Here is a 27,294-nt window from a genome sequence, read left to right as displayed (position 1 = left end):
CTAAACTTCCGATCGGAGCTCACCGCTATTCTAATAAATGGATTAACCCCTAAAGCTAAGTCTAACCCTAACACTAACACCCCCCTAACTTAAATATAATTTACATCTAACGAAATAAATTAACTCTTATTAAATAAATTATTCCTATTTAAAGCTAAATACTTACCTGTAAAATAAACCCTAATATAGCTACAATATAAATTATAATTATATTATAGCTATTTTAGGATTAATATTTATTTTACAGGCAACTTTGTAATTATTTTAACCAGGTACAATAGCTATTAAATAGTTAAGAACTATTTAATAGTTACCTAGTTAAAATAATAACAAATTTACCTGTAAAATAAATCCTAACCTAAGATATAATTAAACCTAACACTACCCTATCAATAAAATAATTAAATAAACTACCTACAATTACCTACAATTAACCTAACACTACACTATCAATAAATTAATTAAACACAATTGCTACAAATAAATACAATTAAATAAACTAGCTAAAGTACAAAAAATAAAAAAGAACTAAGTTACAGAAAATAAAAAAATATTTACAAACATAAGAAAAATATTACAACAATTTTAAACTAATTACACCTACTCTAAGCCCCCTAATAAAATAACAAAGACCCCCAAAATAAAAAATTCCCTACCCTATTCTAAATTTAAAAAGTTACAAGCTCTTTTACCTTACCAGCCCTGAACAGGGCCCTTTGCGGGGCATGCCCCAAGAATTTCAGCTCTTTTGCCTGTAAAAAAAAACATACAATACCCCCCCCCCAACATTACAACCCACCACCCACATACCCCTAATCTAACCCAAACCCCCCTTAAATAAACCTAACACTAATCCCCTGAAGATCTTCCTACCTTGTCTTCACCATCCAGGTATCACCGATCCGTCCTGGCTCCAAGATCTTCATCCAACCCAAGCAGGGGTTGGCGATCCATAATCCGGTGCTCCAAAGTCTTCCTCCTATCCGGCAAGAAGAGGACATCCGGACCGGCAAACATCTTCTCCAAGCGGCATCTTCGATCTTCTTCCATCCGGTGCGGAGCGGGTCCATCTTGAAGCAGGCGACGCGGATCCATCCTCTTCTTCCGATGTCTCCCGACTAATGACGGTTCCTTTAAGGGACGTCATCCAAGATGGCGTCCCTCGAATTCCGATTGGCTGATAGGATTCTATCAGCCAATCGGAATTAAGGTAGGAATTTTCTGATTGGCTGATGGAATCAGCCAATCAGAATCAAGTTCAATCCGATTGGCTGATCCAATCAGCCAATCAGATTGAGCTCGCATTCTATTGGCTGATCGGAACAGCTCTTAACTCCTGCTATTTTCAGGCGGCTGGAATTTTGTCGTTAGAGCTCTAACGCTCACTTCAGAAACGACTCTAAATACCAGCGTTAGAAAGATCCCATTGAAAAGATAGGCTACGCAAATGGCGTAGGGGGATCTGCGGTATGGAAAAGTCGCGGCTGTAAAGTGAGCGTTAGACCCTTTAATCACTGACTCCAAATACCAGCGGGCGGCCAAAACCAGCGTTAGGAGCCTCTAACGCTGGTTTTGACGGCTACCGCCGAACTCCAAATCTAGGCCTAAGTTTGGTCTTATGGAGAAAGATTTTACCTAAGTTTTATATGTCTCTTCTGCCCCCCGCCAACGTCCCATTGGGCTTACATTACAAACATAGGCTATTGCATCCTACAGCACATTTATCCCCATATAATTTTATTCCTAAAATAGATAAATATGGGGTTCTATAGATATTGAATTAGTTAGGACTGAGCTTGAATAGATGCCTAAGCCCCTAAAACTGGGACATAAGATTTTTAACTGACCTAACCTCTCTCCATATGTAAAAAGCAATGCAACTGCTCTTTTAGTTTCTTATACAAGGGTGTTGGTCAATATCTCTGTTCCATAGTATTGTGATACAGTAAGTTTGAAACTATGTAATGTATTGGCCTGATATTGGTACTATGTGATTTTAAATTCGCTGTCAGGCTACATATATCATCAAGCACATATTATACTGCTTCTGTATATTACCCATGTCTATAGCTCCTAGGAAGCTCTTGTGCAGTCCTATTCTTAATATAAGGTGTAGTCAGTCTCTCATTTAAAAACAGGCAGACGGTTTCTGTATTTGTCAAGTATTTTTGCAACTCGCCTGAATTCATGCTCTACTCGTGGAGGCTGATATCTAGGGATATACAGTACATGTAATATAAACACAATGGTTAACAATGATAGTTCAATCTAGAATATGCCTCTAGTCCTATATAAACTTGCATGACTGCCATAAATCTCCATATAGACTGTTGTCAATTAAGCCCCAGCAAACATTAAGCATTTCAATGCCATAGAATTCTCACTTAAATATTTTGCCCTATACCTGCCCCTTAGATATTCAAGAGACTTTCCTATATGGCTCCGCCCCTCCACTCCTCCCCCCTATTCAATAAGCGGTGCTTACCCGCTGAAATTTCTCCCCCACCTATAATATTTTTACTATAAGTTATCCTTAGGCCCAATAGCAGCCGCAGATCTGACTATTCTATATTATTTCATCTCTACGCAGCCAATGGGTCCATGAGAGGCCTTCTCACTAGTCAGCCAGTTTTGCGAATATATATAAAAATCTAGAGGTTTGAGAAACTTATTTGATGTCAGACATTGTTGCAATTTTTGTTGTTTTTGATCTCTATTGTCTTTTTATGGTCGAAAATGTTTATTCATAATTGACTGAAACGCATTTACTGTTGCACGCATATCAATGTATGATGTTTTTTATTTCCTTGCATAACCTCAATAAAAAAAAATATTTAAAAAAAATAAAAAATAAAAATAAAGATCTAATTTATTCCTGTATTGCTTTCTGATTATTTAAATCAAAAACTATTTTATACATCGTGTACAGTGACTTTAATAAACCATGACTACATATGGAGATAATAAATTGCAAACTAAATAAAACACATCATATTGACTGGCTATAAATTATTTTCAGTGTCTATTATTGACTGTACATATAAAACACTGATCATATTATATTGTTAATAAAACGATTGTCATCACATAATGCTGTACAAGGAGGCCATCTATTTACTGTAGGGAGAGGGAGGTCTCTGGTATTCTATTCACAGACACCAACACTGATGATTTGGGGATTTATTCCCAGTAGTTAATCAAGTCATAATTGGAATTAAAACCATCTGGTATCCTTATTTTAAGCTTGTGAATCCAGAAAACCTCCCTCTTTCCTAACAATTTGTCCTTATCTCCTCCTCTTATCAGACATTTTACTGTCTCTATTATGGTCCATTAGAAAATAGCTTTTTAGAAAAGGGATACGACTCAGAATTACTAGATAAAAACATCTCAGAAATAAGGAGCCTAGAGAGAAGAGGCCTTCTAGTAAAGACAGCAACGACTAAGGTTGACACAAAAGAAGCTCTTAAGCTACCTTTGGTAACCAATTTTAGCTATCATCATAATCTTCTTAAGAAAATTGTCAACAAACACTGGCATCTCATTAAATCTGATCCAGTTATTGGATATAAAATTTCCAATTACCCTCAAATCATTTTTAGGAAGGCTCCTAACATTAAAAACATATTAGCACCCAGTGATTTCAACAAAAAAACACAGAAGTCTAATGACAGAACTATAGATCTGATAGGGAATAAATTGAGAGGTTTTTACCCTTGTTAAAGTTGCACCGCCTGCAAACACAGCACCAAATGCAAAACGTACATCTCTACAAATACAGGCAAAAAATATAACATTAGGGACACCATTAGATGCAACGACAAGGGGGTCCTATACCTCATTCAGTCCTCTTGTGGCAAACAGTATATAGGGGAAACCACCAGAGCCCTAAGAACCAGAATTAGAGAACATCTCAACCTAATAAAGAAAGGAGACCAAGAAACGAGACTATATGAACATTTTCGGCTAAAACACCAGAATAATAATGCACATCTCAAATACTGGGGCATTTGTAAAATCAAGAAACCTTGGCGGGGTGGTGACTATGAACGCCTTCTTCTACGTAAAGAAGCTGAACATATATACGAGATACAAACCCTATATCCCAAAGGCTTAAATTCCGAACTAGTCCTCAACCCCTTCGTCTTAGACTAAATGATCACCTATAAAAAAAATAAAAAATAAACACATTGTACATGTCCCAGCCATTATTTTTCACATATTTTTAATATTTCTATATTTTAAGGGCCAATAACGGTTTAACAACAATAGTATAGTTGTATAATTTTTGACCTTTAATACCAGAAATAAAAATATATTCTTGATATCTCTATATATTCAGGAAAACCACTGACTATCTGTTTCCGAAAAGGGTACATTAAGCCCATCTTTTTCGATGAATTGATCACTCACATACATAAAAAATACATAGTTCAAGTCCCAGCCATTATCTCTACCATATATTTTAAGGGCCAATATAGATTTACAATATAAGCATAGTTGTCTCCTAAAAGGGTAACCACATATTGCACTATCACCTATAACTATTGTTTATCTATATCTAATTATTTTAAAACCTACTTTAAAACCAATTTTACATTATATGTGGAATAGGATATTAATACATTTGTAATAAAGGTAATTGATCCCTTATTGCCACATGGAAAACAAGATACATGGGGGAATGTAAAACACAAACAGTATCATATATTGACAGATGTCAAGTAGTATATAGAAATAAATATTTTTTTTTTTATTATTTTTTTTTATTTTTTTTTTATATGTATTACAAATGTATTAAAAAATGTATATATATTAAAAATGTGTTAAAAATGTATTATCCAAGAGATATTCATTTATTTTTTAGTTTTTAGTGTAAATGATTTTTTAGGGGAGAAACAATAGTACATAAGAAACAATACTCCATCTTATGAAAAATGTTTTTTAGTTGTTTGCAAATTGAAGAATATCTATCACACTCCTGACTAGCCATAAAGAAGGTCACTATAAAACACACCTTCCACCTTAACAAAAACAAAGTTATCTACCAATACCACCTTAAATAATTGATAAATCTACAAAGAGGCTTGACTTTTTTAAACCAATCAAGGTTTACCAACAGGTTTAAATAGAGACCTTTAAGTTCACTAAAACCATCTTGAGAAAGCCACAGCAAGTGGTGAAACGCGTTGATGGTCCTACTGCCTACAGGAATCTAACTTTGCCCAACAAAAGGAATACATAGTGACCAAGGATCGCAAAGGATTGCATTGGCACTATTTTTCTTCATCCAAAACTACAGATACTCTCGGCGCAGAGTGGAAGCCGGATCTACTTTCAGGAGAAAAAACTGGTGTGTGACATCAAACGACTATCAGCGAGGCTGCAGCGTTACCTATGCCAGAAGGTGAGTGGAGGAGACATACCCACGAAGAAACCGAAAGGCATGCAGAGGTAAAGTAGCCGATATTGCCAATTATACACACGATCCAACTACGAACTATTACATCAAAATGAAACTGGGCAATTTATAAACTACAGAACTAAGAAATTATACAGGCACAAGGAACGTATATTTAAAGGAAAATACAATTGGGACTAGTCGTTTATTGAAACGATTCATATATATACACGTTTTTTACTTTTCTTCTCAAAGTGTGACTTTACTTTGTTTTCTGTGCAAACAGTCAAACCTTTTGTACCAAAATAATAAGGTGGATTGGTGATATATCAGCTATTCAGCTACTATCGCAACATAAAGAGTGGTGCACCACTATATTTCTAAACTTGCAAACAAGTTGTATATGTAAATCACCAATTTTCTTTTAACTCTATGCAATGGCATTTTTAAATTATTGAAATACTTGCCTTTACTCTTTAAATTCTTAAATATTTAAGACCGGTCATAAAAACAAAATTTATGCTTACCTGATAAATTCCTTTCTCCTGTAGTGTGGTCAGTCCACGGGTCATCATTACTTCTGGGATATAAACTCCTCCCCAACAGGAAGTGCAAGAGGATCACCCAGCAGAGCTGCTATATAGCTCCTCCCCTCTACGTCACACCCAGTCATTCGACCGAGAACCAACAAGAAAGGAGAAGCCAAAGGGTGCAGTGGTGACTGGAGTATAATTTAAAAATTTAGACCTGCCATAAAAACAGGGCGGGCCGTGGACTGACCACACTACAGGAGAAAGGAATTTATCAGGTAAGCATAAATTTTGTTTTCTCCTGTTAAGTGTGGTCAGTCCACGGGTCATCATTACTTCTGGGATACCAATACCAAAGCTAAAGTACACGGATGATGGGAGGGACAGGCAGGCTCTTTATACGGAAGGAACCACTGCCTGAAGAACCTTTCTCCCAAAAACAGCCTCCGAAGAAGCAAAAGTGTCAAATTTGTAAAATTTGGAAAAAGTATGAAGAGAAGACCAAGTTGCAGCCTTGCAAATCTGTTCAACAGAAGCCTCATTCTTAAAGGCCCAAGTGGAAGCCACAGCTCTAGTAGAATGAGCTGTAATTCTTTCAGGAGGCTGCTGTCCAGCAGTCTCATAAGCTAAACGTATTATGCTACGAAGCCAAAAAGAGAGAGAGGTAGCAGAAGCTTTTTGACCTCTCCTCTGACCAGAATAAACGACAAACAGGGAAGACGTTTGTCGAAAATCCTTAGTTGCCTGTAGATAAAATTTCAGGGCACGGACTACATCTAGATTGTGTAGAAGACGTTCCTTCTTCGAAGAAGGATTAGGACACAAAGATGGAACAACAATCTCTTGATTGATATTCCTGTTAGTGACCACCTTAGGTAAGAACCCAGGTTTAGTACGCAGAACTACCTTGTCTGAATGAAAAATCAGATAAGGAGAATCACAATGTAAGGCAGATAACTCAGAGACTCTTCGAGCCGAGGAAATAGCCATTAAAAACAGAACTTTCCAAGATAACAGCTTGATATCAATGGAATGAAGGGGTTCAAACGGAACACCCTGTAAAACATTAAGAACTAAGTTCAAACTCCATGGTGGAGCAACAGTTTTAAACACAGGCTTAATCCTGGCCAAAGCCTGACAAAAAGCTTGAACGTCCAGAACCTCTGACAGACGTTTGTGTAAAAGAATGGACAGAGCTGAAATCTGTCCCTTTAAGGAACTAGCGGATAAACCCTTTTCTAAACCTTCTTGTAGAAAAGACAATATCCTAGGAATCCTAACCTTACTCCATGAGTAACTTTTGGATTCGCACCAATATAAGTATTTACGCCATATTTTATGGTAAATCTTTCTGGTAACAGGCTTCCTAGCCTGTATTAAGGTATCAATTACTGGCTCAGAAAATCCACGCTTTGATAAAATCAAGCGTTCAATTTCAATGCAGTCAGCTTCAGAGAAATTAGGTTTTGATGTTTGAAAGGACCCTGAATTAGAAGGTCCTGTCTCAGAGGCAGAGACCAAGGTGGACAGGATGACATGTCCACTAGATCTGCATACCAGGTCCTGCGTGGCCACGCAGGCGCTATTAGAATCACCGATGCTCTCTCCTGTTTGATTCTGGCAATCAATCGAGGAAGCATCGGGAAGGGTGGAAACACATAAGCCATCCCGAAGGTCCAAGGTGCTGTCAAAGCATCTATCAGGACCGCTCCCGGATCCCTGGATCTGGACCCGTAACAAGGAAGCTTGGCGTTCTGTCGAGACGCCATGAGATCTACCTCTGGTTTGCCCCAACGTCGAAGTATTTGGGCAAAGACCTCCGGATGAAGTTCCCACTCCCCCGGATGAAAAGTCTGACGACTTAGGAAGTCCGCCTCCCAGTTCTCCACTCCCGGGATGTGGATTGCTGACAGGTGGCAAGAGTGAAACTCTGCCCAGCGAATTATCTTTGATACTTCCATCATCGCTAGGGAGCTTCTTGTCCCTCCTTGATGGTTGATGTAAGCTACAGTCGTGATGTTGTCCGACTGAAACCTGATGAACCCCCGAGTTGTTAACTGGGGCCAAGCCAGAAGAGCATTGAGAACTGCTCTCAATTCCAGAATGTTTATAGGCAGGAGACTCTCCTCCCGAGACCATGATCCCTGAGCCTTCAGAGAATTCCAGACAGCGCCCCAACCTAGTAGGCTGGCGTCTGTTGTTACAATTGTCCAATCCGGCCTGCTGAATGGCATCCCCTTGGACAGATGTGGCAGAGAAAGCCACCATAGAAGAGAATTTCTGGTCTCTTGATCCAGATTCAGAGTAGGGGACAAATCTGAGTAATCCCCATTCCACTGACTTAGCATGCACAATTGCAGCGGTCTGAGATGTAGGCGTGCAAAGGGTACTATGTCCATTGCCGCTACCATTAAGCCGATCACCTCCATGCATTGAGCTACTGACGGGTGTTGAATGGAATGAAGGACACGGCATGCATTTTGAAGCTTTGTTAACCTGTCTTCTGTCAGGTAAATCTTCATTTCTACAGAATCTATAAGAGTCCCCAAGAAGGGAACTCTTGTGAGTGGAAAGAGAGAACTCTTCATTTCGTTCACCTTCCATCCATGCGACCTTAGAAATGCCAGTACTAACTCTGTATGAGACTTGGCAGTTTGAAAGCTTGAAGCTTGTATCAGAATGTCGTCTAGGTACGGAGCTACCGAAATTCCTCGCGGTCTTAGTACCGCCAGAAGAGCACCCAGAACCTTTGTGAAGATTCTTGGAGCCGTAGCCAATCCGAATGGAAGAGCTACAAACTGGTAATGCCTGTCTAGGAAGGCAAACCTTAGATACCGGTAATGATCTTTGTGAATCGGTATGTGAAGGTAAGCATCCTTTAAATCCACTGTGGTCATGTACTGACCCTTTTGGATCATGGGTAGGATTGTCCGAATAGTTTCCATTTTGAACGATGGAACTCTTAGGAATTTGTTTAGGATCTTTAAATCCAAGATTGGCCTGAAGGTTCCCTCTTTTTTGGGAACCACAAACAGATTTGAGTAAAACCCCTGTCCATGTTCCGACCGCGGAACCGGATGGATCACTCCCATTAGTAAAAGATCTTGTACACAGCGTAGAAACGCCTTTTTCTTTATTTGGTTTGTTGACAACCTTGACAGATGAAATCTCCCTTTTTGGGGAGAGGATTTGAAGTCCAGAAGATATCCCTGAGATATGATCTCTAACGCCCAGGGATCCTGGACATCTCTTGCCCAAGCCTGGGCGAAGAGAGAAAGTCTGCCCCCCACTAGATCCGTTTCCGGATCGGGGGCCCTCGATTCATGCTGTCTTAGGGGCAGCAGCAGGTTTTCTGGCCTGCTTGCCCTTGTTCCAGGACTGGTTAGGTCTCCAGCCTTGTCTGTAGCGAGCAACAGCTCCTTCCTGTTTTGGAGCAGAGGAAGTTGATGCTGCTCCTGCCTTGAAATAACGAAAGGAACGAAAATTAGACTGTCTAGCCTTAGGTTTGGCTCTGTCTTGAGGCAGGGCATGGCCTTTACCTCCTGTAATGTCAGCGATAATTTCTTTCAAACCGGGCCCGAATAAGGTCTGCCCTTTGAAAGGTATGTTAAGTAATTTAGATTTAGAAGTAACGTCAGCTGACCAGGATTTTAGCCACAGTGCTCTGCGTGCCTGAATGGCGAATCCGGAATTCTTAGCCGTAAGTTTTGTTAAATGTACTACGGCATCTGAAACAAATGAATTAGCTAGCTTAAGTGTTTTAAGCTTGCTTGAAATCTCATCTATAGTTATTGAGTCAAGAGTCTCTTCCAGGGACTCGGACCAAAAAGCGGCCGAGGCCGAGACAGACGCAATACATGCAAGGGGTTGCAATATAAAACCTTGTTGAACAAACATTTTCTTAAGGTAACCCTCTAATTTTTTATCCATTGGATCTGAAAAGGCACAGCTATCCTCCACCGGGATAGTGGTACGCTTAGCCAGAGTAGAAACCGCTCCCTCCACCTTAGGGACCGTCTGCCATAAGTCCCGTGTGGTGGCGTCTATTGGAAACATTTTTCTAAACACAGGAGGGGGGGGAAAGGGTACACCGGGCCTATCCCACTCCTTAGTAATTATCTCTGTAAGCCTCTTAGGTATAGGAAATACGTCAGTACTCGCCGGTACCGCATAGTATCTATCCAGCCTACATAATTTCTCTGGGATTGCAACGGTGTTACAATCATTCAGAGCTGCTAATACCTCCCCTAACAGTACACAGAGGTTTTCCAGTCAATCACAATCTCACAGCTCTGCTGTGAGTGATTACCTCCCTCAAATTAACTTTTGAAGACCCCTGAGCTCTGTAGAGACGAACCGGATCATGCAGGGAAGAAAACAGACTTGTGACTGAATTTTCTGATGCGTAGCAAAAGCGCCAAAATAGGCCCCTCCCCCTCAAACACAACAGTGAGGGAGATCAGTAAACTGTCTTAAATTAAATAAAACGACTGCCAAGTGGAAAAAAACAGTGCCCAAAACAATTTTTCACCCAGTACCTCAGATAATTAAACGATTTAACATGCCAGCAAAAACGTTTAACATCAAATAAATGAAATGTCATTAGAAAGCCTGTTGCTAGTCACTGCAAGTTAGGCTAAAGTCTTATGCATACAGTATTATCCCAGTGAAGTGCCATTCCCCAGAATACTGAAGTGTAAATATACATACATGACAGCCTGATACCAGTTGCTACTACTGCATTTAAGGCTGAGTTTACATTATATCGGTATGGCAGAATTTTCTCAGTCAATTCCATTCTCAGAAAATAATATGCTGCTACATACCTCTTTGCAGGTTAACCTGCCTGCTGTCCCCTGATCTGAAGTTTACCTCACTCCTCAGATGGCCGAGAACAGCAATATGATCTTAACTACGCCGGCTAAAATCATACAAAAAACTCAGGTAGATTCTTCTTCAAATTCTACCAGAGAAGGAACAACACACTCCGGTGCTGTTTTAAAATAACAAACTTTTGATTGAAGGTATAAAACTAAGTATAATCACCACAGTCCTCTCACACATCCTATCTATTAGTTGGGTGCAAGAGAATGACTGGGTGTGACGTAGAGGGGAGGAGCTATATAGCAGCTCTGCTGGGTGATCCTCTTGCACTTCCTGTTGGGGAGGAGTTTATATCCCAGAAGTAATGATGACCCGTGGACTGACCACACTTAACAGGAGAAATTAGGATTTTACCTATGTTTTTATTGAAATAAATGTGTTTGTATTTTATAACAAATTTGCTTTATTGATTTCATAATATATTCAAACAACATTTGCCTATAACAGTGACACATTCTCTGCTGCTGTTTAGCACAATCGAACCAATTCAGGATTTTACCTATGTGTTTATTGATATAAATGTGTTTGTATTTTATCACTTATTTGCTTTATTGATTTTATATATTTGCCTATACCAGTGACACATCCCCTGCTGCTGCTAGCGCACTCTCACCAATTTATATATTTTTTGTATCTTTCCATTTCAATGACTCAGCACTTTTTCCATGTACCGCCTTATAGTGCTGTACCAATGGGGTAGTGAGTTTCCCTTGTTTGATACTGGAAACATGCTCACAAATTCTCTCTCTCATTTCCCTGCTCGTGAGCCCCACATAGTGTATCCTACATTGGTTGCATGTAAGGAGGTAGATGGCATATGTTGCCCTGCAATTTAAACATGAAAAATGATTGTAGGTTTTTCCAGTCACTGTGCTTTTAAAACCTTCTCCAACCTGTAGGTAATCACATGCGATGCAGCCCGTGTAGCTGCACCTAAAAAAAACCTTAAATTGCAGCCATGAAGAAGCGTTGGTATGTGAGGACCTAAGTTGAGTGGGGGCTATCATGTTACCAATAGAAATGCCCTTTTTAAAAGCATATCTACACCCTTTACTAACAACATCTACTAGACCATCATCAGCTTTGAGCATATTAAAGTGCTTACAAATGATATTGCACACTTGATGGAAGTCATCTACCTGGTCTTAAGAATTCTTTTCTATCTCTTTCAACAATCCTTCTTCTGGATGCTACCACATCTTTTGTACCCTCTACTGCAAAACCTCTCCTCCAGGTCCTTTGCATGTTCCTGATTTAAAGATCCTCTTTGGATGACAGGTTGACAGTGGATGTGGTTGCTTTGTATTCCTCAAAATCCCACGACAATGGGTTGGAGGTGATTTATTTTTTTCCTGGAAAGGTATACCAATCTGAAATTTAGGCAGTTTATATTAAGGTTGACTAAGATGTTACTGACTCATAATCATTTTGTTTTTGAAGGTGTCCACTACCTTCATAGATGTGGGACAGCTATGGGGGCAAAATTTGCCCCCTCCTATGCCAACCTTTTTATGGGTTGGTGGGAGCTGTCCCACATCTATGGATGTGGTGGATCATCAGATGATAAGATCATTTACTACAGAAGGTTTATTGATGATTTATTAATAATCTGGAAGGGAGACAAGGAAGATGGGGAAATTTTTGTTGAAAAGCTTATAAGAAGGTACATGGAAAAAGTGCTGAGTCATTGAAATGGACCATAATAGAGACAGTAAAATGTCCGATAAGAGAAGGAGATAAGGACAAATTGTTAGGAAAGAGGGAGGTTTTCTGGATTCACAAACTTAAAACAAGGACACCAGATGGTTTTAATTCCGATTATGACTTGATTAACTACTGGGAATAAATCCCTAAATTATCAGTGTTGGTGTCTGTGAATACCAGAGACCTCCCTCTCCCTACAGTAAATAGATGGCCTCCTTGTACAGCATTATGTGATGACAATTGTTTTATTAACAATCTAATATGATCAGTGTTTTATATGTACAGTCAATAATAGACACTGAAAATAATTTATAGCCAGTCAATGTGATGTGTTTTATTTAGTTTGCAATTTATTATCTCCATATGTAGTCATGGTTTAATAAAGTCACTGTACACAATGTATAAAATAGTTTTTGATTTAAATAATCAGAAAGCAATACAGGAATAAATTAGATCTTTATTATCCCTGCAAATACCAATTTATTGTTGTATTCTGCAATGTGTTTTCCTTTAGAATTGTTTATCAGTCAAATACCTGTAATATAAGAAGTTAAAAGGAGGTGATGTATATCCCACATGACTGAATGGTGGAGTTTGAGGGCTCACTCTATGATATTGGTTTTAGCCAATCACTTGGTACTAAGTGTTTTAAAAGGATTGTTTTTGTCAGTAAACTGCAGCTACAATTACGGCTGTGTAGGCCAAATCGCGTCAGCAGTGTTGAGGAGTGAGCTCTTCATCCCATCTCCACTGTCATAATGGCAGCTTGATCTGCTTTCAATTTTATCTTTATTGGAAATAAAAGTCTAAGTTTTATTCACGATCTTTGTGGCAGTGTTCCTCCTGGAGGAGGCATTGCCATCATCCACAAACACTCCATCCAAGTCACAACTACCTCCGATGATCACTCACCAGACTAGGAATATCTACACTTCAATATCAAGGTTAACCACAACACCACCCTCCGCGGCACCCTCATCTACAGACCTCCAGGACTACGTCCCGCCTTCAGTGACTCCATCACCAACCATCTTGCACCCCACGCCCTCGCTTCAAAGGACTACATGCTACTCTGTGACCTCAACTTCCATCTAGACAACCCCAATGACCAAACCACCACCAACCTCCTGGAAAACCTTGGAACCATTGGACTGAAGCAACTTGTAAACGCCCTAACCCACAAAGCCGGACACACCCTCGACCCGATCTTCTCCGCAGGCAACCACATCACCGAACTCCACTGGACTGACCATCACTGTATACACTTCTCCTTCAACCAACCCACCACGCACCTCCGGCATCACCACCCACCCCTCAAAAACTGCAACAACATCACCCAAGAACAACTGCACTCCACCCTGATCAAGTCCCCCCTGTGACCTCCACTGACGCCAACTCCTCCGCCCGCCACCTACATCGCTGGATCACAGACTGCGCAAATACCCTTCCCCCCTCAAGAAACTGTCCAGCCACCAGCCCACCAACAAGGCCAGCTGGTTAACCCCCACCCTCCAGGACTCCAAACGCCACTGCAGATGATTATAGAGAACATAGAAGCCGTCACCACCCACCACCACCTCATCAAATCACAAAGAAAACCGCTATCCACGCCAAAACCCACAACATCAAGGAGCTGTTCACAGTCATCAAGAAATTCTCCAAACCCAACAGTGATACTAACGACATCCCACCCTCCTAGGACCTCTGTGACAACATTGCTACTTACTTCCACCGCAAGATCATCAACATCTACGACAGCCATGAGCTCCAGAACTCACCACTCACCGCCAACCTACCCACCCCCACCTCACCCAAACCCACCACCGTCTACGGACTACCTGGATCCCCCTCACCAAGGACGAAACACTCAGAATCATGAAATTAATGCACTCCAGAGCACCCTCAGGCCCATGCCTGCACCACATATTCAACGAAGCGGGTTTTACCCTTGCCCACGAACTCTGCCTCACCATAAACTGCTCCATCAACACTGGCATCTTCCCAGAAGACTGGAAGCATGCAGAGCTGAAACCCCTGCTGAAGAAACCCACAGCTGACCCCATAGATCCTAAAAACTACCGCCCCATCTCTCTACTCCCCTTTCCAGCCAAAGTAATCGAGAAGGCCATCAACGCACAACTTGTTGACCACATCGAGACCAACCACATCTTGGACCCCTCCCAATCTGGTTTCAGGAGAAATCACAGCACCGAGATCACCCTCCTCGCCGCCACAGACATCCGCGCCCTGCTCGACCAAGGAGAGACTGCCACCCTCATCCTTCTAGACCTCTCAGTCGTATTCGACACTGTAGCCCACAGCACCCTCCTCACGCGCCTACATGATGCTGGCATCCGCAATAAGGCTCTGGAATGGATCACCTCCTTCCTTAGCGTTAGAACCCAGAAAGTCAGACTCCCACCCTTCTCCTCCAATCCCACAGCAATCAGCTGAGGCGTACCCCAAGGCTCTTCTCTTAGCCCCACCTTGCCGACAAAACAACCTCAACATCGTCTCCTACACCGACGACACCCAGTTAATCATATCACTCACCCGAGACCCCGCCACCACCAAGAAAAACGTCCACAAAAGACTTACAGCAATCGCCACTGGATGAACAACAACCGTCTCAAACTCAACACTGACAAGACCGAAATCCTCCTCCTCGGACCCACCAAATCTGCATGGGATGATTCCTGGTGGCCCACAGCCCTCGGACACCCTCCAACTCCAACACACCACGCACGAAATCTAGGCGTCATCCTCAACTCATCACTTTCCATGGACCGCCAAGTCAACGCCGTCTCTTCGACTTGTTTTCATATACTCCACCTACTGCGAAAAAACTTCAAGTGGATCCCCACCGAAACTAGAAAATCTGTCACCCACGCCCTCGTCAGTAGTCGACTGGACTACGGCAATGCATTCTACGCCGGGTCCACCATCAAGCTCCAGAAACGACTCCAACGCATCAAGAACACCTCGGCCAGACTCATCCTCGACATCCCTCACCAAAATCACCGAACACCTAAAGAAGCTACACTGGCTCCCCGTCAATAAGAGAATCACTTTCAAGCTCCTAACCCATGCATTCAAGGCCCTCCACAACATCGGTCCTGAATACATCAACCACCATGTCAATTTCTACACCCCCTCCAGACAACTCCGCTCTGCCGACCAAGCACTCGCAGTCATCCCCCGCATCAAGAAAAAAACAGCTGGAGGAAAATCCTTCTCCTATATGGCAGTAAGGTCATGGGACTCCCTCCCGCTGCACCTCAGACAATCCACCTCCCTTACAAGCTTCAGGAAGGACCTCAAGACCTGTCTCTTTGACTGAATAGTCTTCCCTTAGCCCCCCTCTCCCCCCCCCCCCTCCCATAGCGAATTTTCGGTTTCGGTCCAGAATTTTCATTTTCGGTACATCCCTATATATGTCTATTCCTATAGTAACTATTCAGGAATCAGGATATGATATAAGTAATGCTCTGTAAATAAGAATGCCTCTCCTGCACTTGTTATTCACACGTATTTAAATATACATTTGAACTTCAGTAAAATGTCTGAAGAACATAACCATATCAGTAGGTCAGGTAACTGACCATCTTCCAATTTTCATGTGTTGACAGTGCTATAGTGTATTACCGAACACCTAATGTCCTGGAAAGTGCAGCACATCCTTAACACTACACACACACACACTGCATCCACTACACACAAACACTGTAGTTAAAAAAGAAAAACATAATTTCTGTAATAACTTACCTGATAAATTCATTTGTTTCATATTGGCAAGAGTCCATGAGCTAGTGACGAATGGGATATACAATCCTACCAGGGGTGGAAAAGTTTCCCAAACCTCAAAATGCCTATAAATACACCCCTCACCACACCCACAATTCAGTTTAACGAATAGCCAAGTAGTGGGGTGATAAAATAAGGAGTAAAAAAGCAAAAAAAAAAAGGAACTGGAAATATAATTGTGCTTTTATACAAAAATCATAACCACCATAAAAAGGGTGGGTCTCATGGACTCTTGCCAATAATAAAGAAATTAATTTATCAGGTAAGTTCTTACATAAATTATGTTTTCTTTCATGTAATTGGCAAGAGTCCATGAGCTAGTGACGTATGGGATAGAAATACCCAAGATGTGGGAGACCACAGAAGAGTCACTAGAAAGGGAGGGATAAAATAAAAACAGCCATTTTCCGCTAAAAAAATTAAATCCACAAAATAATACGTTTTTCTCATAAATTTAAAGAAAAAAACTTCAAACATAAGCAGAAGAATCAAACTGAAACAGCTGTCTGAAGAACCTTTCTACCAAAGACTGTTTGAGAAGAAGCAAATACATCAAAATGGTAAAATTTAGTAAATGTATGCAAAGGAGACCAATTTTCTGCTTTGCAAATCTGATCAACTGAAGCTTCAATCTTAAAAGCCCAAGAAGTGGCGACTGATCTAGTAGAATGAGCTGTAATTCTCTGAGGCAGAAACTGTCCCACCTCCAAATAAGCCTTATGAATCAAAAGCTTTAACCAGGATGCCAAGGAAATGGCAGAAGCTTTCTGACCTTTCCTAGACCCAGAAAAGACAACAAATAGACTAGAAGTCTTCCTGAAATCTTTAGTAGCTTCAACATAATATTTCAAAGAATGCGAAGCGAAGATCTTTCAAGAGTATTGTTAGGATTAGGACACAAGGAAGGAACAACAATTTCCCTACTAATGTTGTTAGAATTCACAACCTTAGGAAGAAATTTAAACGAAGTAGGCAAAACAGCCTTATCCTGATGAAAAATCAGAAAAGGAGACTCACAAGAGAGGGCAGACAATTCGGAAACTCTTCTAGTTGAAGAGATAGCCAAAAACAACAACACTTTCCAAGAAAGTAGTTTAATATCCAAAGAATGCATACCCTCAAAAGGAGGAGCCTGCAAAGTCTTCAAAACCAATTTAAGACTCCAAGGAGGAGAGATTGATTTAATAACAGGCTTGATACGAACCAAAGCCTGAAGAAAACAGTGAATATCAGGAAGTTTAGAAATCTTTCTATGAAATAAAACAGAAAGAGCAGAGATTTGTCCTTTCAGAGAACTTGCAAACAAACCCTTATCCAAACCATCCTGAAGAAACTAACATTTTAGGAATACTAAAAGAATGCCAGGAAAATTTATGAGAACACCATGAAATATAGGTCTTTCTTGAAACAGATTTACAAGCCTGTAGCATAGTATTAAAGGGACAATCTAGGCCAAAATAAACTTTCATGATTTAGATAGAGCATGTAATTTTAAACAATTTTCCAATTTACTTTTATCACCAATTTTGCTTTCTTCTTAGTTGAAAGCTTAACCTAAGAGGTTCACATGCTAATTTCTTAGACCTTGAAGACCACCTCTTTTCAGATTGCATTTAAACAGTTTTTCACCACTAGAGGGTGTTAGTTCACGTATTTCATATAGATAACACTGTGCTCGTGCACGTGAAGTTATCTGGGAGCAGGCACTGATTGGCTAGACTGCAAGTCTGTCAAAAGAACTGAAATAAGGGGCAGTTTGCAGAGGCTTAGATACAAGATAATCACAGAGGTTAAAAGTATATTATTATAACTGTGTTGGTTATGCCAAATTGGGGAATGGGTAATAAAGGGATTATCTATCTTTTAAAACAATAAACATTCTGGTGTAGACTGTCCCTTTAATCACTGAGTAAGAGAAACTTCTATGACTAAGCACTAAGCGTTCATTTTCCATACCTTCAGATTTAACAATTTAAGATCCTAACGGAAAAACGGCCCTTGAGACAGAAGGTCTGGCCTTAGAGGAAGTGGCCAAGGTTGGCAACTGGACATCTGGACAAGATCTGCATACCAAAACCTGTGAGGCCACGCTGGTGCTATCAGAAACACATACGATTGTTCCATGATGATCTTGGAGATCACTCTTATAAGAAGAACTAGAGGCGGAAAGATATAATCAGGTTGGTAAAACCAACTAACTGCTAACGCATCCACCATCTCCGCCTGAGGATCCCTGGACCTGGATAGATACCTGGGAAGTTTCTTGTTTATATGAGAAGCCAACAGATTTATTTCTGGAAGACCCCACATCTGTACAATCTGACAAAATACATCTGGATGGAGAGACCACTCCCCTGGATGTAAGGTCTGACGGCTGAGATAATCCGCTTCCCAATTGTCTACACCTGGGATATGGACTGCAGAAATTAGACAAGAGCTGGATTCCACCCAAGAAAGTATCCAAGATACTTCTTTCAAAGCCAGGGAACTGTGAGTCCCACCCTGATGATTGACATATGCCACAGTTGTGATATTGTCCGTCTGAAAACAAATGAATGGTTCTCTCTTTAGCAGAGGCCAAACCTGAAGAGACCTGAAAATAGCATGGAGTTCTTAAATATTGATTGGTAACCTCGCCTCTTGAGGTTTCCAAACCCCTTGTGCTGTCAGAGATCCCCAGACAGCTCCCCAACCTGAAAGACTTGCATCTGTTGTGATCACAGTCCAGGTAGGACGAACAAAAGAGGCCCCCTGAATTACACGATGATGGTCTAACCACCAAGTCAGAGAGAGTTGAATGTTGGGATTTAAGTATATCAATTGTGATACCTGTGATAATCCCTGCACCATTGATTCAGCATACAAAGCTGCAGAGGTCTCATATGGAAACGAGCAAAGGGGATTGCATCCGATGGAATGATGATGGGAATGATTGAGACTGAAGGTTTCGACAAGCTGAAATCAGTTTAATTCGTCTCTTGTCTGTTAGACATGGACACTGAATCTATCTGGAACAATCAATTTTAATAATATCAAAAATGGCATCACAAATAAAATGGATTAGCATGTTGTAGTAAGTGAACAATGCTAGACATGTCAGGATCCAATTCTTGTTGCGCTAAATTCTCCAACCAAAAAGTTGATGCAGCCGCAACATTAGCCAAAGTAATTGCAGGCCTGAGAAGATGACCTGAATATAGATAGGCTTTCCTTAGATAAGATTCAAGTTTCCTATCTAAAGGATCTTTAAAAGAAGTACTATCTTCCATAGGAATAGTACTACGTTTGGCAAGAATAGAAACAGCCCCATAAACCTTGGGGATCTTTTCCCAAAACTCTATAGAAATTGCTGGTAAAGGATACAATTTTTTAAACCTTAAAGAAGGAATAAAAGGAGTACCTGGCTTATTCCATTCCTTAGAAATCATATCAGAAATAGCATCAGGAATAGGAAAAACCTCTGGAGTAACCACAGGAGCATCAGGAATAGGAAAAAACTCTGGAGTAACCACAGAAGGTTTAAAAACTGCATTTAAACGTTTACTAGTCTTAACGTCAAGAGGACTGGCTTCCTCAATATCCAAAGTAATTAACACTTCTTTTAACAAATAACGAATATACTCTATTTTAAATAAATAAGTAGATTTGTCAGTGTCAATATCTGACTGCATTTAAACGTTTACTAGTCTTAACGTCAAGAGGACTGGCTTCCTCAATATCCAAAGTAATTAACACTACTTTTAACAAATAACGAATATACTCTATTTTAAATAAATAAGTAGATTTGTCAGTGTCAATATCTGAGGAATGATCTTCTGAATCAGATAGATCCTCATCAGAGGAGGATAATTCAGTATGTTGTCGGTCATTTGAAACTTCATCAACTTTATGAGAAGTTTTAAAAGAACTTTTACGTTTATTAGAAGGCGGGAATACAGACAAAGCATTCTGAAAAGAATCAGTAACAAATTCCTTAAAATTCATAGGTATATCATGTACATTAGAAGTTGAAGGAACTGCATCCGGCAATGTACTATTACTGATGGATATATTGTCTGCATGTAAAAGTTTATCATGACAACTATTACAAATCACATTCAGAGATATAATTTCCACAATCTTACAACAAATGCACTTAGCTTTGGTAGAACCAATGTCAGGCAGCAAAGTTCCAACAGATACTTCTGAGACAGGATCAGATTGTGACATCTAGCAAAATGTAAAAGAAAAAACAACATATAAAGCAAAATTATCAATTTCCTTATATGACAGTTTCAGGAATGGGAAAAAAATAGAAAAAGGCAAGAGGCAAATAGCAATGGGGTAATAAAATAATGAAAAAACTTTGGCGCCAAGTATGACGCACAACGTGACTGAAATTTTTTGGCACCAACAACATCCGGAAATGACACACTTGCGTCACTAACGACGCAATCCTGTGTAGTAACTTGGCGTCAACTACAACGCCAGAAATGACGAACTTGCGCCAACGGACGTACTTTCATGCTTAAAAAGTCTTGCGACAAGAATGACGCAATAAAGTCTAGCATTTGGTGCACCCGCGGGCCTAGTACTGCCCGCAATTTGCAAGAAGAATATAGTCAATCAAAATAAGACTAAACCCCAGGTAAGAAAAAAAAAATTCTTAAAATGTTTATTTTCCCCAAATATGAAACTGACAGTCTGCACAAGGAAATACATGAACCTGACTCATGGCAAATATAAGTACAATACATATATTTAGAACTTTATATAAATGCATAAAGTGCCAAACCATAGCTGGGGTGTCTTAATAATAAAAAACATACTTACCGAAAAGACACCCATCCACATATAGCAGATAGCCAAACCAGTACTGAAACAGTTATCAGTAGAGGTAATGGTAAATGAGAGTATATCGTAAAAGGGAGGTAGGAGCTGAATCTCTACGACCGATAACAGAGAACCTATGAAATAGACCCCCATTAGGGAAATCATTGCATTCAATAGGTGATACTCCCTTCACATCCCTCTGACATTCACTGTACTCTGAGAGGAATCGGGCTTCAACAATGCTGAGAAGCACATGTCAACGTAGAAATCTTAGCACAAACTTACTTCACCATCTACATAGGAGGCAAAGTTTGTAAAACTGAATTGTGGGTGTGGTGAGGGGTGTATTTATAGGCATTTTGAAGTTTGGGAAACTTTGCCCCTCCTGGTAGGATTGTATATCACATAAGTCACTAGCTCATGGACTCTTGCCAATTACATGAAAGAAATGGCCCCATCAACTTTGGGTACTTTTTCCAAAAACTCTAATCTAGCCGTTGGCAAAAGGGTACAACCTTTTAAACCTAGGAGGAGGAATTAAAGAAGTACCAGACTTAGTCCATTCCTTAGCAATCATGTCAGAAATAGCATCAGGAACTGGGAAAGCCTCAGGAGTAACCAAAGGAGGTTTATAAACCAAATTTAAACATTTACTAGTTTTGGTATCAAAAGGACTAGCCTCCTCAATATCCAAAGTAACCAACACTTCTTTTAACAAGGAATGAATATACTCAACCTTGAAAAGATAGGTAGATTTGTCAGTGTCAATGTCTGAGGTAGGATCTTCTGAATCAGAGAGATCCTCATCAGAGGAGGATAATTCAGTATGTTGTCGGTCATTAGAAATTTCATCAACTTTATGAGAAGTTTTAAAAGACCTTTTACATTTATTAGAAGGCGGAATAGCAGACAAAGCCTTTTGTATCGCATCAGCAATATAATTTATCATATCAACAGGGATATCATGTACATTAGATGTTGAAGGAACAACAGAAACTGTACTGGTACTGATGGAGACGTTTTCTGCGTGCAAAAGCTTATCATGGCAACTGTTACAATCTACAACTGGATATGTAATCTCAGCTAACTTACAACAGATACACTTAGCTTTGGTAGAACTGAGATCAGGCAGCAGGGTTCCAACAGTTGCTTCTGAGATAGGTACAGATTGAGACATCTTGCAAAATGTAAAAGAAAAAACAACATTAAAGCAAAATATACAATTTCCTTATATGGCAGTTTCAGGAATGGGAAAAATGCAAACAGCATAGCCCTCTGAGCATATAGAAGGCAAAGAGGCATATAGGAAGTGGGGTGAAAAATAAACTAAAATATTTTTAGCGCCAAAAATGACCAAACCAGTGCTGAAAAAGTATCCACAGAGGTAATGGTATATAAGAGTATATTGTCGATCTGAAAAGGGAGGTAAGAGATGAATTCCTACGACCGATAACAGAGAACCGCGAGGAAAACCATAAAAATCAATAGGCATCACTCTCTTCACGTCCCTCTGACAAACACTGTACTTTGAGAGGAATTGGGCTCCAGAATGCTTAGAAGCGCTTATCACAGAAGAAATCATAAAAATCAAGCACAAACTTACTTCACCACTTCCATAGGAGGCAAAGTTTGTAAAACTGAATTGTGGGTGTGGTGAGGGGTGTATTTATAGGCATTTTGAGGTTTGGGAAACTTTGCCCCTCCTAGTAGGATTGTATATCCCATACGTCACTAGCTCATGGACTCTTGCCAATTACATGAAAGAAAAAAGTAATTTTCGGTTTTGTTTCGTTTTCGGCCAAGGGCATCCTGAATTTTCAGTTTCGGTCCAGAATTTTCATTTCGGTACATTCCTATATCGATTCCTAAGTATAGATACCTATTCTACATTAACATTATCAGATATATATTTTATAATAAAAATTACATTTTCTATGTGAAGAACATAGAAATGTAAAATATGAATAACGTTAATCGGGGTTCGTAATTTAGGTCTAACGCAGTGTCGGTTTAGTGCACATGAAGAATTGCTAAGAATAGCTTTCATTCTATTGGCTAATTTGAATTTGAACATGCAAATCAGTTAATAGGAATACAGAGGGTACCCATATATAAAAGGGATACCTCACATTCCAAATTCAGTGTGCAGCTGGTGACCGCATTAAGAGGACCTCCGTGTTTAAGATCTGAAGATGAAGACTGCTGCAACCAAAATGAAGATAAGAATATGGAGCACCGCTGGGATGAAGAAGGACCACTATCGGGATGAAGATGGAGCACCGTACATTGTATAACAAAGCTACAAATAATGTTGCCATAGAGTACTAAGGGCACGTGCACACTCCTGAGCTCTAATGAGCCTACCTAGTGTTACTCTTCAATAAAAAATACCAAGAGAACAAAGCAAATTTGATAACAGAAGTAAATTGGAAAGTTGTGTAAAATTACATACACTATCTGAATCATGAAAGTTTAATTTTGACTTTGCTTTCCCTTTAACCCTTTATAATAAATCACAGAACTGAAAAAAAGAAGTGTTCAAATGATACACAAATCATAAAAGTTCTTTTCTTTTTTTTAAAAAAAATACTTAGAAATGTAATGATGATTAGTAACAAGCCCCCCCCCCCCCAAAAAAAAACAACAAAAAACATTGTAAATGATTTTGACATCATATAAACATTGAACAACTATATTTTTTCACAACCATTTGTATCGATCATAAATATGTTTAAGTTTACAAAATATATGTTGTGTTATTTAATTATGCAATTAAGTTTACATACTTTCTGGTATGAAATAGTTTCAGTAGTGTGAGCATCTTCCTGGCTTCTTAGAACTTTCTGTGTGTCCATATTGAGAGACTGTAGCTGCTGGATCAGTTCTGCTTGCTGTGCTGCATATTCATTGCTTTGTTTGTAAAGATTCTGTAAGTCCTGCAGCTCTTTCCTGTGCAAAGTAAAAAGATATAAATAATATTTTAATGAAAAAACGATTTTATAAGAATTGGTATATTAACATATTTAAAGCTTATACAATGTAATGCATTGTGTTTCTTTAGTTTTATTACTTGCAAAATTATTAAAAGACAAAATTCTATTTTAAAAATTTCTTATCCTGAGCCTTTTTATTTTTTCACACCTGCAAGCAATATCAGATTCTTACCTGACTTTCTACAAACTTCACTAATGTTAACATATAGATATTCATATTTGTTTTTTAATATTATTTCACTTTTCATTTGTTATAATATTCCCACAAACAAGCGCAATTTCATCTACATCACTTCCTCCAATCACATACCCTTTTTATTTTGGCTCATCCTACGTAGTTTTTTTCCTTTTTCATCATCACAGCCCAATCACTTACTCTCGTCACATATTTTTTGGGAGCTTTGGCTCACCCAACTCTCTATATTCACTCACACATTTAATACACAACTTCTTTTTTTTTCTTTTTTTCATTGTTATTTTTATTGGAATTTTCAAAATATACAGCACGTTTAAGTAGACAGACAATGGGTATTAAACATTATACGTTGTTTACATCATTCAATGTGTTATACATATCCGTGTCTATCCTGTTTATTCACAGTTTTAACCCACAGTACAAATTACAGTCCAACAGTCTTTCTGAGGTATTCTGTGGGATTATTCCATGAGGCTTTAAAGCCTTACACATTTTGCAATACTGTGATGTTAAGATAACAACAATACAAGAGGAAGTATACAATTAACAAAAATAACATCTAAATGAAAAATAAATAAACAAATAAACTGCAGAGATTTACTTGCTAGAGGTGATCTTGACAATATGGGTCCATACACTTCATGTGGTGTATTAGTATTTATGCATACTGTAGACATAGGCTTGCGTCATATTTTATAACTGTTCATTTAGGGCTTAATGGTTCATAACTCATATATCATATATCACTACCCACCTTCATTCAATTATTTTGATTGGCTTGAGTTTTCAGTGTTCTTTATAAGTATTATGTTATATATTTATTTATTTACTAATTTATTTACTGATCCCGTGTACGTGTCCCAGAAGAATGTCATGTCATTATAAAAGGTTAGTCTATTTGATTTAAAATACAGGTATACCCCACTCATACAGCGGGTTAGGGACCGGAGCCCCGCTGTAAAGTGAAAACCACCTTAAAGTGAAACAAGGCAGTTTTAACTTTTTTTCACTTGCCAGTGTGTTTAAAAACATGTTTGAACTAACATATATTCGGGGTGCAATAGTGCTATGTTTAGCTTAACACTAGCACAGCACAGTATTCAATTAATATTTAATAAAAACGGTACCTGTAAAATAGTGACAATAACTGTAGTAAAATTTGCCAGACTATAAAACTGAGACACAGATTGCCCTGTAATGCTGTAAACAAAGTGAACTGCTCATACCAAAATGGTGCCACTCACTTTTCTCACAATAGCACAAAGATTACAGCACCGTTTCAAAATGCTTGGAGGTTGAACTTCAGCTCCACAAAGCGCTGTATTAGCGAATCGCTGTAAAGTGAAGCGCTGTAAAGTGAGGTATACCTGTAGAAGTATCTTTCTAGTGATAATGCCTCTTGAACTTTCCCCCTCCATATGTCTGTTGTAGGCAAGTTGGTTAATTTCCAGTGTGAAGCTATTAATTGTTTAGCAACATTTAACATAATGTGACCTAGGCTTCTTTTGATTGCGCAGTTTATGTCTGTAAGCTCATTGAAGAGACACACTGATGGGGTAGGTGCAATGCTGCTCGACAGTACTTTATTTATTTCATCTATCACCTGCTCCCAGTATGTGTTTACCTCCTTACATGTCCACTATATGTGGCTCATGGTCCCCGATTCTCGGAAACACCTCCAACATCTGTCATTAGCTGTTGGGAATAAGTATTTTGTCCTACTTGGTGTCATATACCATCTGGCCAGTACCTTATAGTTTGTCTCTAGGGCGTTTGTTGCATGTGCTGAAAAAGCTATATTCCGGAAAAACCTCTCCCATATCTTTGATTCCTGATGTCCCTTTCCCTTTCCCATCCCCTTACAAAGTTATGTGGTTTAGGTGATGTGGCGGTAATTAGAAGCCTATATGTAATGGATATGAGTCTTCTTTGTGGATTGGCACTGCTACAAAGCTGCTCAAAAGGTGTTAACTGTCTTGTCAGGTTGGGTCTGTTCCTATGTGTGTATATATAATGATTGACTTGGTGATAGTGTAGCCAATTCCTAAAGAATCCATTGCCCACATTTTCCAATTCATTTCTGGGTTTTAGTTTCCCTTGGTTTGTAATTCGTGATATTGTAATACATCCCTCTAAATCTCGGACTGTACTTTTATTATATTCTAAACCTGTTTTGAATTCTGGATTTGCCAAAATGGGGGTTAGAGGAGAATAGGAACTAGAGACACCTTTAATTTTATCACATATCTCCCTCCAGTCTATTATTGTGGCCAGGACTGTGGATGTGGCCTTTTCTACTATTTTTGGTATAAGTTTGGGTGTCCAGCAAGCTCCTCCTAGTTGGCTAACCCCCACGAGATCATGTTCGATTTGAATCCAATGTTTGGGATTATCTGGGTCGTTCCTGCACCATTCTATTATTCTTTGTAGGGATATTGCTTTTTGATATAATAGTAAGTTAGGTACCCCCAATCCTCCCATTTCCCTAGGGGCATACATTGTTGATTTATTGACCCGTGGTGGGCGTTTCTTCCAAATGAAATCATAAAATATTTTTTGAAGTTTATGTATATACATATGAGTATGTGATAGTGGTAAAGTCTGCATTATGTATAGGATTTTTGGTAGAAGCATCATCTTCACTGAGTTGATTCGCCCTAGCCATGAGGAATTTTTTGAGAGCCATGATGAGGCCTGATTAGATATATTATTCACAAGTTTACCATAGTTGGTAGACCGCGTAGATTCTATACTATTCGTTAAGTGTACACCTAAGTATTTGATAGAGGTTGATTGAACTGTGTATGTGTAGTTTTTTTTACATGTTGATATGTCTATGTCTGTCATGTGGATAGGTAGGAGTTCAGACTTACTTGCGTTTACTGAGAAGTTGGATACCTCGCCATAGGATTGAAGTTCACAGCGTACCGCGGAGAGAGACCTTAGTGGATCAGCTAGAGAGAGTAGTAT

The 27,294-nt window shown here is 39.4% G+C and overlaps 1 protein-coding gene across 1 annotated transcript in view; it reads right to left on the bottom strand.

The window, feature by feature from the left end:
* Window positions 1-27,294, bottom strand: part of CNTLN (centlein) — a 969,919-nt gene that overhangs the window by 690,333 nt on the left and 252,292 nt on the right. The window contains exon 7 of the mRNA XM_053702639.1: window positions 23,922-24,084. Within this exon, the coding sequence (XP_053558614.1) occupies window positions 23,922-24,084 (163 nt within the window). The remainder of the gene's footprint in view (window positions 1-23,921; window positions 24,085-27,294) is intronic.

This window comes from Bombina bombina, chromosome 2, assembly GCF_027579735.1.
Source record: "Bombina bombina isolate aBomBom1 chromosome 2, aBomBom1.pri, whole genome shotgun sequence".
Classification (NCBI taxonomy): domain Eukaryota; kingdom Metazoa; phylum Chordata; class Amphibia; order Anura; family Bombinatoridae; genus Bombina; species Bombina bombina.
Note: the sequence above shows the minus strand (reverse complement) of the source record. Positions and strands in the feature narration are given on the sequence as shown.